The sequence below is a fragment of the Pituophis catenifer genome, unplaced genomic scaffold (assembly GCF_029215685.1).
Source record: "Pituophis catenifer annectens isolate HBS135680 unplaced genomic scaffold, rPitCat1.0.hap2 SCAF_6, whole genome shotgun sequence".
Lineage (NCBI taxonomy): Eukaryota > Metazoa > Chordata > Lepidosauria > Squamata > Colubridae > Pituophis > Pituophis catenifer.
This window is the reverse complement of record NW_027256886.1, coordinates 63,221,304-63,235,627: the sequence shown is the minus strand read 5'-3', so window position 1 is coordinate 63,235,627 and position 14,324 is coordinate 63,221,304. Positions and strand designations below refer to the sequence as shown.

Sequence of the window (14,324 nt, the reverse complement as noted above, 5' to 3'; positions counted from 1 at the left end):
ACGAGGGGAACTCCCCCCTCATGGCCCAACCAGGTCTCCGTGATGCCTGCCAGGTCCGCTCCCCCCTCCTGAATAAGATCACAAATGAGGGGGGCTTTATTTACTACGGACCTGGCATTACATAACATCAGCCGGAGACTCGGGCGCTGAGACTCTAAGCAGCCTGGGGAATGGGAAGAGCTAAGGGGACCGGGGCACGCAATCGCTCGGAGATAGCGAGCACGTGCCCCCACCACATGATATGGCCCCCTGCTCCCGCCATACCTGCCCCTCCCACTCAGCGTGTTAATAGAGAAGCCCTCACTAGAGGGCATTCTAACAGTCCCCTTTCCCCCAGAGTCCGTACCCCCTACGGCACCATTAATAGCAGCCGGACTAGTCTCCAACCCCCGTGGGTTTTCCCCCAAACCCACATAACCTCCCCCACCCTCAGAACCCCTTAAAAGTCTAATTAAAAAAGTCTTTAAAAAACCCCTCAATCCCCTTTTTGCGACATGCCACCTCTCGGGGTCCCAAGATCTGTCATTAAGGTGGGCCCTCGATAACATAGAGGGCCAGGCCTGCGAGAGGGGGGAATCTCGCAGCACAAGAAGCTTTGCCCTAGAATACATTTTAACACTAGAGTGATAATACAAGTTTGGCAAATACAAAATAATACAAGGCCTAGACATGGCCTAGGGGTCGATAATGATGGTTTCAAATGTCCAGGAAGCAAGACTAAGATGATCGGAAGAGTCACCATTACCCTCTCACGGTAATGGGTAGGAGTCCTCACGTTCAGTCCAGTTGAGGGGAACTATCCAACCACCCTCTCACGGTGGTTGGCCATCCTAATCAGGCAAGATGGAAAGAGTCAGAAAAAGTCCAAACCACCCTCTCACGGTGGTTTGGCGTTACTTGGTTTTCCATCTCAGAACTGGCTAAACTGCATATATTCCTAAACTGGAAATTGCAATACCCCTACCATGCCATGAATGGATTCGTAGTGAGTTTATCTTCCACACAAGCTCTCCGGTAACCACTTAAGATATAAACAGCTGATATTTTGGAAATAAAAGGGAGAAATAGCCCGTGAAGAGGCAGGAGAAGCCGGATGAAAAAAACAATTTCTACTTGGTCCATGTTGAACTTTGGGTGGTGTGATAATACTGAAATTGAGAACCCTGCAAGGCAATCTGACAAACAGCTACAGACAAAGTATGCACCATGATGGTGTTGGTATAAATTTGATACTGAAATGGAAAAGTTGAAATTCAAGAACCTAGGGGGTTAGTTTAAAGAGTGAAAGGCTGAATGAAATCCTGAGGAGTACCAACAGGAAACAAAGAAGGAATAGAAATTCCAATCAGCAAAATAAGTAGACCCAAGAGATAAGAGTGAAATCAGGAAAGTGCTGTGGCACTAGCACCAAGGGGAGTTATTTTATAACTATTTTTGTCCTTGGTTGGTTAATTTTTTTTTTTTTTTTTTTTGGTCATGAGCTGGCCAGGGTTTGGGTGGAGCTGGGTAGCATACAAATTGTATTAATAGCAATAACACTTAGAGTTATATCCTGCTTCATAATGCTTTACAGCCCTCTCTAAGTAGTTTACAAAGTCAGTATTTTCTCCCCAACAATTTGGGTCTTCATTTTACCTGCCTCGGAAGGATGGAAGGCTGAGTCCACCTTGAGCCGGTCAGGATCGAACTGCTGGCAGTCAGCAGAGTTAGCCTGCAATACTGCATTCTATCCATTGCGCCACCATGGTTCTTCTTGTTGTGGTCCACCAGCTGGCAGCAGAGTCTGACAGTGAGGACGTTGGGGAGGAACATGGGCTAGTCCTGGAGTCTGAGGAAGGTTCGGACGAGGGCTCTGCATCATAGGCAGAGAAAGAGCCATCTGGGAGGTACATGCTGCCTCCGGAGCCTCCAGAGTCGGACCTCAGCGAGTCAGAGGAACAGGGCGAGCCTGTTCCCAGTGCACGCCATGCGCAGAGCTGCCAGAAGGCAAGAACAGTTAAAACAAAAGGGACGACTCGGGAATAGGGCTTAGAGATAATTGGCAGGGAGGGATCCATTGGTTTAGGAGTGATGAAATGCCAAGTTGATCACCTCCCATTCCCAAAAACCTTCGTCAAGAAGGGTTGTTATTTGATTCCTGAGGTTACTATACCAGAATTAGCACAATAGGCAATTACATTAAAAACTTTTCTATTTCTGCTAAGACTCATTAATACATATTACATTATGAAACATACCTTCACAAAAGAATTCTGAGAAGATAGGAAAAAAACAAAAACAAAATGCAACCACATTGTCCTTAAACCCACACTGCCACTACTACGGTATAAGGTATTCCAAAGCCTTAGGACATATATTAAATTCTAACTTTATGAAGTAAAAACATAATCAACAATAAAGAGGGAATATCTAGTTTTATAAAGTCTTTTTAAAAAACAGATTCCCCTGAAAAACAACTAGTGAGAGGCTGCTGCTTGAGAGACAGTCTTTCATCCACTTAAAATGTCATTTTAGAAAATATATTTGTGGGCAGGAGATTATTTGCTGTAGGAAGCAGCTCGCCTGTAAAAGCAGTGAAACGATACTCCTTGTGAAGGTCCTTCTTCAATTCAGCAAGCTCCTCCTCCAAATGCTCAACCTGTGGTGGCAAAGATTCAGATATGAATAAACAACCCCCACATGACACCTAATGATCAAATTAACATAACATGACCATCTTATTTTCGGTTGTGCCTCAAACAATACTACACAGTTGCAAACTTGGATAGATAAACCTGGCTCTCTGCCATTCTCATGTCAGCGTGAAATAATGGACCCTCAATTGCCTTTGGCCAAGAAAGCTTCAATTATGAATTCTGCTCAGTATTGTTGCTAATATCTATTCTTCTACTTACTTAAACTCCTGTGTATCTAGATCTCATGGAGTGGAATGCAGTGTGTCTCTAGTCTAGGGTGATGAAATAATAAAATGCAAAAATTAAGAGCTGCCCCACACTTCCTACTTGCCCCGACATGAAGAAAACCACTAACTGTTGAGAACATGAATACACAATGATGTGCCCAACCCATCCTGACCCACCACAAAGGTAGCCTCTACCTGTTATTTCTCCTTCAGCTTTAATTATAATGTATTTCCACTTCTCTGTTGGCACAAGCATGCCAACTCAGATGTTCCTGCATCCTCTGGGTCTCTAGCCACTGACTGATTTCCTTTTCAATTAGATAGAAGGACGGGCACTGGTATACCTCTGGACATGACTTTGGCTCTGCAGCCCTAAAACTTTGAAGTGCAGTACTGTGTGGGCTTCCCTGTAGGACAGGGGCAAGCACCTCCCAGCTGTCTTCAGCGCTACAATGAGAAATCTATACTGGAGGTGCATTTTAAACATATACGTGGTGGTGGAATTATCTTTGGACCCTCTCTCTACCTCCCTGCCCCGTCCCAGACTTCAGGAATACATTTTTTTTAAAGCTACAATATATTTTAAGCTGCCAGAAGAGGCTCTGCTCTCTGGATTCCTCCAAGTGTGTATAAGGACAGGGACATTTCCTCTGGCTTCCCAAGGCAGCTAGGAGAGACGGTTGCAAAGCCTGAGTGAGGACGCCTATTTCACCTCCTGTTTTCTTCCTGTTTCAAAGTCATCAATGGCAGGCAGAGGGGGGAAAAGAGGTGACAAGAATTCTTCTTCCCTGTTTCTGTTGTTGTGGATTGCAGGAGAAGCAGGAGAGAGATAGTGGGAAGTAATGAAGACTAGCTCCTTTGGGGTCAATTCATTGGTCTTGTTAGATTGAAGAAGACCAATGAATCTTTTGCTGCTTAGAACTGGAACTAAAGGAGACTTTCCCAGCCCATTTCTTCTCTGCTCTGAACTCTCAGTGTGGCCAAAAGTCCTATTCTGTTTCATTGCCAAGGCAGAAGAGAGGCCCAAAGTACCATCAGGACGTTGCTGAGTACTTTTGTGCAGGCTACTATCCTGGATAATTGTGCAGGACAACCCTGCATATAATAATGGCCATTGTTGCTTTGATTGTATCACCATGGGTTTCCAAAATTCCATGGCAAATAAAATTAATCATAGGCTTAAGCTTTAGTGAAGATAGGATATTTATATTTATCGGGGCAAATTCCAGAATATGGGTGCTACAGCCAAATATGGGGATGTTACTTTACTATGATACATTCCAATGCCAACTTTCTTAGAAATAAATCCCACTGGATATTTTAATATCTGGGATTGTGCAGTTAGTTTCTTGCAGCAAGAACACGTTGGATTCCAGTAAGATATTGGACTATGAACTTCCTTAGTTACCAGTACAGCCATGTAAATATTAAACTCACAGCTGTCTTTAGAAGACCATCTGACGGCTGTGGTCAGGGGGGCTTTTTATCAGGTTCGCCTGATCCACCAGTTGCCTCCCTTTCTGGACCGGACACCTTGCACATGGTCACTCATGCCCTCATCACTTCCTGTCTGGACTACTGTAACACTCTCTACATGGGGCTCCCCTTGAAGAGCACCTGGAGGCTCCAGCTGGTCCAGAATGCGGCTGCGCGGGTGATTATGGGGGCGACTCGGTGCTCCCATGTAACACTGTTCCTGTGCGAGCTGCACTGGCTCCCAGTGGTCTTCCGGGTGCGATTCAAGGTGTTGGTTGCCACCTTTAAAGCGCTCCATGGCATAGGACCTGGATATTTACGAGACCGCCTTCTGCCTCCAATAGCCTCCCACCGACCAGTACGCTCCCACAGAGAGGGTTTCCTCAGGGTACCGTTGGTTAGACAGTGTCGACTGGCGACCCCCAGGGGGAGAGCCTTCTCTGTGGGGGCACCTGCCGTCTGGAACGTAGCTTTCGCCGTGCCCTTAAAACGCTATTATTCCATCAAGCAGGGCTGGCCTAAAATTTTATTGGAATGGGTTATTTTATTTTAGATGATTGGCCAAACTATTTAATAATTTTAAATTGTTTTTAACTTTTATATTGTTGGTTTTTATTTTGGCTGTACACCGCCCTGAGTCCTTCGGGAGAATTGATTAATTAATTGATTAATTAATTGATTAATTAATTAATTAAATAAATAAATAAACAAACTCAGTTGTTGAGAAATGTGCTTAATCTAAGAGCTCTTGCAGCAACAAAAACTATGATCATACTTTTATTGTAGCTCAATTCTTTTCATTTTACTTGAATGAAACTCTCGCTGGGTTCAACAGGATATATTTCCATATTAAAGTGCATTTGATCAAACTTTAGCATATTTTTAGGATATGGTAAAATCTTAAATTTGCAGAGCCATATTTTAGTGACAAAACTGGTTTTACCTCTGGCATTTCTTTTTTTTTTTTATTGAAAAAGTTTTTCAAATACAGATTTTTCCCCCTTTTTCCCCCCCTCCTCCCCACCCCACCCCACCCCCCCTCCCCTTGGACTTCCACATATTAAAACCCAGATTCATAACAGATTATATCATACTTTACCATCCACATACTCCGTCTCCATATACTGACCCTTTCTTTCTAATAAAATTATTATACCCCCCTTATACTACGCTGTAATAAGCATTTCAAGGTGACATTCTGTTATAACATTGTCTAATAACTCCTGATTTAACATAATAATATTGTTATATCTCCCAATTTAACAATTTCTACTCATAGTCTACCCTTTTACTACCCCCATGCAATATAACATTTCAAGACATACTTCCACTCTAAGTATTCAATAAATCCTAATTTAACACTTATTCAGTTCCACTATCCATTTCGTTCCCCCCCTTCATTGCAAATATTCGCATCTAAACATAATATCCCTTTTCTTTAAAATAAACAATCCATAACCTAACCTATCTCCACCCACTTTCCTGCAAAATTACCATAATTATTCTTAATATCTTTATTCTTCTACCCAATCCCCTAAAAAAATTATTCCCTTATGTAAATAAAATCCTAAAAAAAAAACAAAAAAAAAAAAGAACCTTAAGCTTATGAACCATATAACATCTTCTGTAATGTCTTTCAACTGGATGATAAGCTCCATCGCCCATGTTAGGGTAACATCGCGTCCTTATTCCAGCAGTATTTTCAATATCTTCAATTACCATCTGCCCCCATCAGCAACAAATATCTTCATAGTAGAAAAGAAAAAACCCCGACAACCACCCGAGTGACTTTATAATTATATTCCATATAATATTTATGGAGGTGCCTTTGATCCAGATTATTAATTCCAGCCGTCATAATAGGGTAACAACCAGATCTTCTGCGTGCCCCAGTCCAGTAAATCTCTTGCCATATAGCTCAGCATACTTTTATTGTAGCTCAATTCTTTTCATTTTACTTGAATGAAACTCTCGCTGGGTTCAACAGGATATATTTCCATATTAAAGTGCATTTGATCAAACTTTAGCATATTTTTAGGATATGGTAAAATCTTAAATTTGCAGAGCCATATTTTAGTGACAAAACTGGTTTTACCTCTGGCATTTCTTGACAGGGCTGAAAAAAAATCTAGCTTACTGTTAGTAGTCAGTTTATAATACTAGGCTGAGTTGACTAATTACTTAAATCAGTGATAATCATTCTATGTTATATAATGGAACTACTGTATATTTATATGAAATTATCATTCTTAACCACCTATGGGTAATCCTCTCTTAATGACTGGTCACTTAGACACCCCAGAGTTACTTTCAAAGTTATAACAGCTGCACCTCCCTGCAGTCACACCATTGCATTTTGGTCGCTTAGCAACCAGCTTAGGTTTATGGCTGATTGCCACATTCTGCAGTCGGGTGACCATGATTTTTAGTGGTTTTTGCATTTACTTCCAGTTTTCTCCAAAAAATTCCCATTTGGGAAAACAGGTTCACTTAGAAACTACTGGCGTTCATTTAACAGCTGTTGCAAAAAAGGTCATAAAATGAGTTACTGTCATGTAGTCATCATGAATTACAAACATAACTCCAGGTTCAATTCCAGTCATAAGTTGAGCGCTATCTGTACCATACCCTTTTTTAATACTGAGGAACATTTTTTTTAAATCAACCCATTGTGCAGTGAGAAGAAACTTACTTCTTTCTCTTTTTCCACATATCAATAGCAAATCACAAAGCCATCTTCCAAGTCTTGAATTGAAACAAGTCTTAAAGCGCTTTTTAAAATGGATTTTTGTTCAGTTTTATATATAGAATCCTCTGAATACTTTGAACCATATCAAGTTTCACATACTACAGGTAATCCTCGATTTACTACCACAAATGGACCAGAATTTCTGTTGCTAAGCAAGATACTTGTTAAATGAGTTGTGCCTGATTTTACAACCTTTATGGCCACAATTGTTCAGTGGATCATATGATTATTAAGCAAATCCAGTTTTGCCAATTGACTTTGCTTGTCGGAAGCCAGCTGGAAAAGCTACGAATGGCCCTGGGACCACTGCAACTGTTGTGAATATATTTCAGTTGACAAGCACCCAAATTTTGATCACATGACGGTGGAGATGCTGCAAAGGTCATAAGTGTGAGGACTGGTCATCACTTTTTTTCAGTGCCATTATAACAGTTCATCGGTCAGTAAACAAATGGTTATACGTTGAGGACTGCCTGTATTATTCTCCATATCAGATTAATACCTTACACCAGGGATCTCCGACCTTGACAACTTTAAGCCTGGCGGATTTTGCTGGCTGGGGAATTCTGGGAGTTGAAGTCCTCCAGGCTTAAAGTTGCAAAGGTTGGAGACCCTTGCCTTACACTACTTTTAGTCCTGTTTCTCTATATTTTTGGTTCTAGTATACTGTCAGTTCTAAAAATTACTTTTTTAGGTAACCATAATGTAGGCAGCCCTCGACTTAGAACTATTCACTTAATGACCGTTTGAAGTTACAACAGCATTGAAAAAAGTGATTTATGACCATTTTTCACACTAATGACCATTGCAGCATCCCTGTAGTCACATTATCAAAATTTGGATGCCTGGCAACTGACATGTATTTATGACGGTTGCAGTGTCCCCAAGTGACGTGATCATCTTTTACGACCTTCTGACAAGCATAGTCAAAGGGGAAACCAGATTCACTTAACAACTGTGTTACTAACTTAACAACTGCAGCAAAATTGTGGCAAGAAAGGTTGTAAAATGGAGCAAAACTCACTTAGCAACTGTCTGACTTAGCAATGGAAATTCTGGGCTGAATTGTGGTCATAAACCGAGGACTACTTGTATTCGTAGGTTTTGTAACATATAAGATTAATATAAAATAATATAATATGTAATAGGTATACATAATTTCTATTGATATTTTATAAAAACAATCCTGCTTGAAATGTTTTTTTCATCCATTCATTTGCAAAGCACCATAATCAATTTTTTGGGTCTCATTTCAACTATTTTTCATTCACATTGCTCAACCTATCTTTCCATCTTACAAATTGATTGTATTTACTAGAGTGAGTTAGGGACTGTTTTGGAATCTTGATTCATATGCAAACCAAAGTTCTGTCAACATAGTTTATGGTACGATGTGTGATCAAGAGGAGAGGAGATTGGAAAACTCCAAGGAGCTGAGAGCAACAAGAGCACAAATCACATTCAATCCCAGCATTTAGGAATGGTATATATGAACCAATCCTATATTTCAAAGGGAATAAATGCAACCTACAATGTCAACATCTTTGTTTTCTAAATGCAAACCTACAGTTTCAAGGTCTTGATTTGCTTTTTCCATATCTTCTTTGGGTAGTGCTCTTAACTTCTTTCTTTTTTCTTTCATTAATTGTGTGTGTTGTTTAATGCGATTTTCTACTTCCTTGTATTTTGCAGTTCTGAAAGAAGAAGCAGAATCACCTTTTTTTCCAATTTGTCCCATTTACATTTATAGACCTACCCATACACAGCAATTAAAAAGCCATATGACAATGTAAGAAAGTTAGCACCCACCCATCTTCTAGAAGAAAGAAATATTCTAGGAAATATTAAAAAGGCAGAATATTGTATTTCCCTGGCTGAGAAAAGGAGAAACATGTTTTTAAAGACAAAGCAGCTCCCTGGCCCCGACTTCAGCTCCAGGGTGATAGGATTAAGACATGGCCCTCAGGACATGATAGGATTAGCTTCATTACCTCATCACCCAGCAGTTTCAACCAAGCCTGGGACTCAAGACAACCTACAAAGTTACCCCTGCATGGCCCCATGGGAGTCTGACAACCAATCAGGATACCTGCCCTTACACAGGAACTGGAAGCTCAAAGGTGGGGCCCAAGAGAGGGTATAAATCTTTCTTTCTCTCTCACCCATGTGCTCAATTGCCCAGGACCTCATACCATGTGGTCCTGTGCACCATTAAACCATCTTTCCAAATCAGCCTCCATGTTTCCAGTGTCTTTCTCCCACTTGGAACTGAACCCAGATGGACATTTCTTCCAACAACAATGTTGAAAGAGTAACATTTTAAAAGGCTTGAAAAGGCTTCTGAGTGTGTCAATATTTGGGATATACATTTACCTTCTAAAATTACAGGATTGAATAAAACTGAAATTTTTAATTTGCTTGTCCTAGCCTACAAAAAAATTAAGATGCAGTCTTGATTAGAAGTAAACTAACAAACTCAGTTAGAATTTAGTAAACACAGAATTATACAGTTTTCTACTCACTCCATATTTTTATTCCAATCCTGGTATCCTTTCCCATGGCCCATCAGGGAAAGATATAAATAAAAATGGACCTTGATTCTTAACTAATCTTTGAAAAAATGACGCCTCTCTCACAACAGAATAAAAATCAGCCTACAACATGGACAATAAACACTGTAAAACACCAAGTATTAATATAGATGAGCCCATCTGCATTCAGGTTTGTTCCTAAACATTTGACAAATGGCAAGTTATGGTCGTAGCCTTGAGGAGGTACATAATACCTACAGCTGGTCAAATTTCTTAGCACTAGAAGCAGAAAATCTGCTAAATATCTTGGCCCCACCCTGGCAGTAAAAATACTATTGCAATCATTAATTAATGTTCAATTTGGAGCCTTTTCTTATTAGCCTTCAAATCAGCAGCCTGAGGGAGCTGCCTCATTCAGCTTAATGATAGGGCTGGCTTTGAGAGGAGTTTTCAAAACAGAGTACAATAGAATAAATATTTCTGGGTGTATGCAATAGGATAGAAGAATTTCCTTATTCAATAGTGATGGCATCATTTTGACCAGCAGCTTGGCTCATAGAAAGTAATACTTTTGATTATCCATTCTGTGCATCTGTTTTTATAGAAGGACAATGAATTTCTAATATTAGAATATTAATTCATATTTTAGATAAATATCCAGGAGAGCAGTTAACAGTAGCAGTGGCTTTGCTGAATATGGAACAAGAATAGATCCAATTTTTCCAGCACCTTTGGCTAGTATGAATTTCTTTCTATTTTTTAAAAATTATGTTACAATGTGGTTTTGAACTGATGATACTTGTTTGCTCTGCTTATGGCCTGGTTCGCTATCAAAATAATAGAAATCCTGACCAATATTATTCCACAAAGTTATGGTTTAATTCTATATTTAATACTTAGAAAACAGATCTTCTCTTCCCTTCGTTTTTCTTTTTGCTATGTTTACCTGCTCTCTTGATTTTTTCTACATTAAAGCAATTAAAAAGAAAATGATATAATTTGAAATGCTAATGTTTCCAAATGTGGCATGTGTCCACCAATACCCTTTTTCTGGCTGGGAGGATGACTTGGATGGCTTTTCATGTATCCAGAGTTCTTGTGGCAATAATTCATTTTAATGTAATCTCTAGAAGACGTACAGAGGTAATTAGGCAACAGGGCCATGGGTACCATCTGGGGCTTGCTTGTCCTTGGCAATCTTAAAGCCACCTGCTCTTTCTGATTTTTCTGAGAACAAAACAAATATCACTATACTTAGGCATAGAGCCATCATAGCTGTCTGTACATCCTTGTACTGTCAGCCTTTGGTTTTGATTTTGACTTAAAAACTCATGATAATGAGGACAGGATGATCCACCAAGTACTATTCTGTTTGCTATCCTATATTTAAAGTAATTAGATTCTAACATTATTTAATTTTCTTTTGAAGATTTTTGTTAGATGTAAAATCTACTGGTGTACATAAAATAAAATCCTCTAATATTGCTCCACGATAACTTTGTGAGCTAGGATGTCTGAAGTCACCCACTGAGCTTCCATGATTAAGAACATGTTTCCATTACGAGTCTAATATTTTAACCTCTGTATGACACATTCCACATGGGCTTTTTCTTTATATTAAGTTTATAAAATTACATGATCACTTTTATTGCACAATTCAAGACAGCACATCTTATTTGCCACTAGGAAGCATACAATGTTTTCATGCTTTTCTTTCTTGCATGTATTTTCAAATGAGAAACAAACATTGCATACAAACATAAGATCTGAAGATTTCTTCAGAAATCAGAGTTTGGCTTATAGTAATGCTTCTCCATTCAGATATGATTATTGAAAAAAAACATGCAAAATATTTCAAACACTGAAACTTCGGAAAATGCAGGAGTATATCTATTCTAACAGTATGCAAAAAAAGGCATGTGCTATTATTTTGGAGAACAATAGAATATTAACACATTTCTTGTTCTCTTTGATCACTGTGTTATCAACTGCTATCAGCTAAGAAAAATTCTTTAAGCTGATTAAGCATCTGTCTCCTGTCTTCAAGCTTTAAAGCAATTAAAAATGTTTTTCTTCTGAAGTCCCTACTTATGAACACGAAGTTTTCACAAAGCAACTTATAGAGCAGAATCCAGGAAGAAGAAAAAGTTATATTAGACTAGTGTGACAGGATCATATTTAAACATTAAACAATAATTTTACAGATTGTATAATGAACAAGTACCCAAGAAAAGGAAAAGAAAAGAAAAACAATAGTAACAATATACCATAATTTGCAAGAATGTCAGCTTATAACATTTCTAAGCAAAGCTTAACTGTATGCAAACTCATTGGCCATACACAACATCAAGAAAAGATACTATATTTTTTGGAGTATAAGACACACTTTTTTCTCTCCTAAAAGAGGCTGAAAATTTGGGTGTGTCTTATACTCCGAATGTAACCTCAAGTGGTGCCCAAAATGGCTACCTGGAACAGCTGCTGCCTTCTCTTACCCCTTCCGCACTTTGCCTGCTTTAGTCACTGGAGCTCCCTCCAAGGATCAGCTGTGCTTTTGAAGCTGTTTTTCAGCCCCAACGTGAGCAAAGCGATCTTCTTTTGCCTGCTTTGCCTGCTTTTCTAATTGCTGCTCCCTCCGACAATCAGCTGTGCTTTAGAAGCACAGCCCCAATCAACCCCAACTTCAAAACCAGCAAGCGAACTGAATACCTGGTAGGCAGAATTTTTTTCCTCTATCTTCCTCCCCAAAAATTAAGGTGTGTCTTATACTCCGGTGTGTCTTATACTCCAAAAAATACAGGTAATCACTCTTTATTTTGTGTACATTAAAGCTTTCACAAAATTGTCACAGAGAGCAGTACTTCTCAGGTATTATCTCTGTGTTTCACTTCAACACTTGGAAGACATGTGTATCTGTCTCCCCTCTCTCAAAGGCATTGAAGATGTCACTGAAGAGACACACAAGTGCACACACATTTTTATAAGGAGCTGGAGCTTCCATTATTAGGTTATCTTCTCATGTGGAAACAAGTGCATTGGAGCTAGATTTCTCACTGCAATAGCACTTAATACAGCTTCATATGCTTTTACAGCCTTCTCTAACCGGTTTAGAAAGTCAACATATTGCCCCCAACAATCTGCGTCCTCATTTTACCGACCTCAGAAGGATGGAGTCAACCTTGAGCCTGGTGAGATTCGATCTGCCAAATTGCAGGCAGCTGGCAGTCCCTGCAGTACTGCATTCTAACTACTGTGTCACCGCGGCTCTTGCAGGGAGACCTGAACCATCTGTTCACTTGTGTCACCACCATGACTAGGAGCAGGGAGAACACATCATTGTTCCTTACATGTTGACTGAAACTTGTTGCGTGTCGTGGACTGTAAACCCCACTGATTACATTTCCTTCTATTTATGTCTGCAGGTATGCAGCACCATTTATCTGATAAAGTACTATGAGATAATGAAAACTTATTCCCAATAAATATTAGTCCTTAGTGGGCATAGGAACCCATGGCCCCGAAGATATTACTGAACTACAACTTCCATTAACCTTCATTACAGGTAATTCTTGACTTAGAACAGTTCATTTAGTGACCATTCAAAGTTATAACAATACCGAAAAAAGTGACATATGACCATATTTCATATTTGCAGCATCCCTGTGGTCACATGAACAAAATTCAGATGCTTGGCAACTGACTCATATTCATGATGGTTGTGGCATCCTGGGATCCCCTTCTGTAACCTTCTGCCCAGCAATGGGGAAGCCAGGTTCACTTTATAACTGTGTTACTAACTTAACAATTGCAGTGGTTCACTAAACAACGGTGGCAAGAAAGATCATAAAATGGGACAAAACTCACTTAACAAATATCTCACTTAGCAATAGAAATGTTGGGCTCAGTTGTGGTTGTAAGCCGAAGACTACTTGTCTGGATGACTGAAGTTGTAGGGAACTGTAGTTCAGCAGCATCTGAAAAGCCATAGTTTTTCCATTCTTCCTTTAAGGTATCGCAATTCTACTTTCTGACATTTCTCTGCAAAGTTCAAATGCTTTTTGATGCTCTACTTCATAAATGGCCAATATAAAGCAAACTTTAACATCAAAATAATGGCTCTTGGCTTGTGTGCTTTCTTCCTGTGAAACTTCATTGAGTTGGGAAGCTTTTGCTTCCATTTTCAGTTAACCACAGCTTTTGGTGTTTTATTAATGAAATAATTAGTTCAAATTCTATCCCATCTTTCTACAAGTAGGAATTGGAAAAAACCAAACTATGAATTAATTGATGGACTCTGAACCATAGTAGAAGGCAGTGTTTCTCAACCTTGGCTATTTTCCAATCTGTGGAATTCTGGTATTCGAAATCCATAGATTAACTATGGTCTTGAAAAATGCTGGTATAAGGAATTAGCTTGTTTAAATACTCAATTGTTAAGGTAAGCCAAAGTTTGGCCAATCTATGATTAATCAAACAGAAAAAACAGTCTTCTGATTTTTCTGAGATGAAGAACTGAGTGTTAAGGATGTGCAACCTGTTGTGGTCCACCAGCGGCCTGCGGAGCTGGCAGCAGAGTCAGACAGTGAGGAGATTGGGCCAGTCCTGGAGTCTGGGGAAGACTCAGACGAGGATTCTGCATCGGAGGCAGAGAGGGGGCCAGGGCCAT

General features: G+C 39.6%; 1 protein-coding gene across 1 annotated transcript in view; it reads right to left on the bottom strand.

Moving 5' to 3' along the window:
- Positions 1-2,497: 2,497 nt before the first annotated feature.
- Positions 2,498-14,324, bottom strand: part of LRRC27 (leucine rich repeat containing 27) — a 66,644-nt gene continuing 54,817 nt past the window's right edge. Inside the window, exons 11-12 of the mRNA XM_070945707.1 lie at positions 8,695-8,821; positions 2,498-2,638 (exon numbers count right to left, since the gene is read on the bottom strand). Of these exons, the coding sequence (XP_070801808.1) occupies positions 2,498-2,638; positions 8,695-8,821 (268 nt within the window). The remainder of the gene's footprint in view (positions 2,639-8,694; positions 8,822-14,324) is intronic.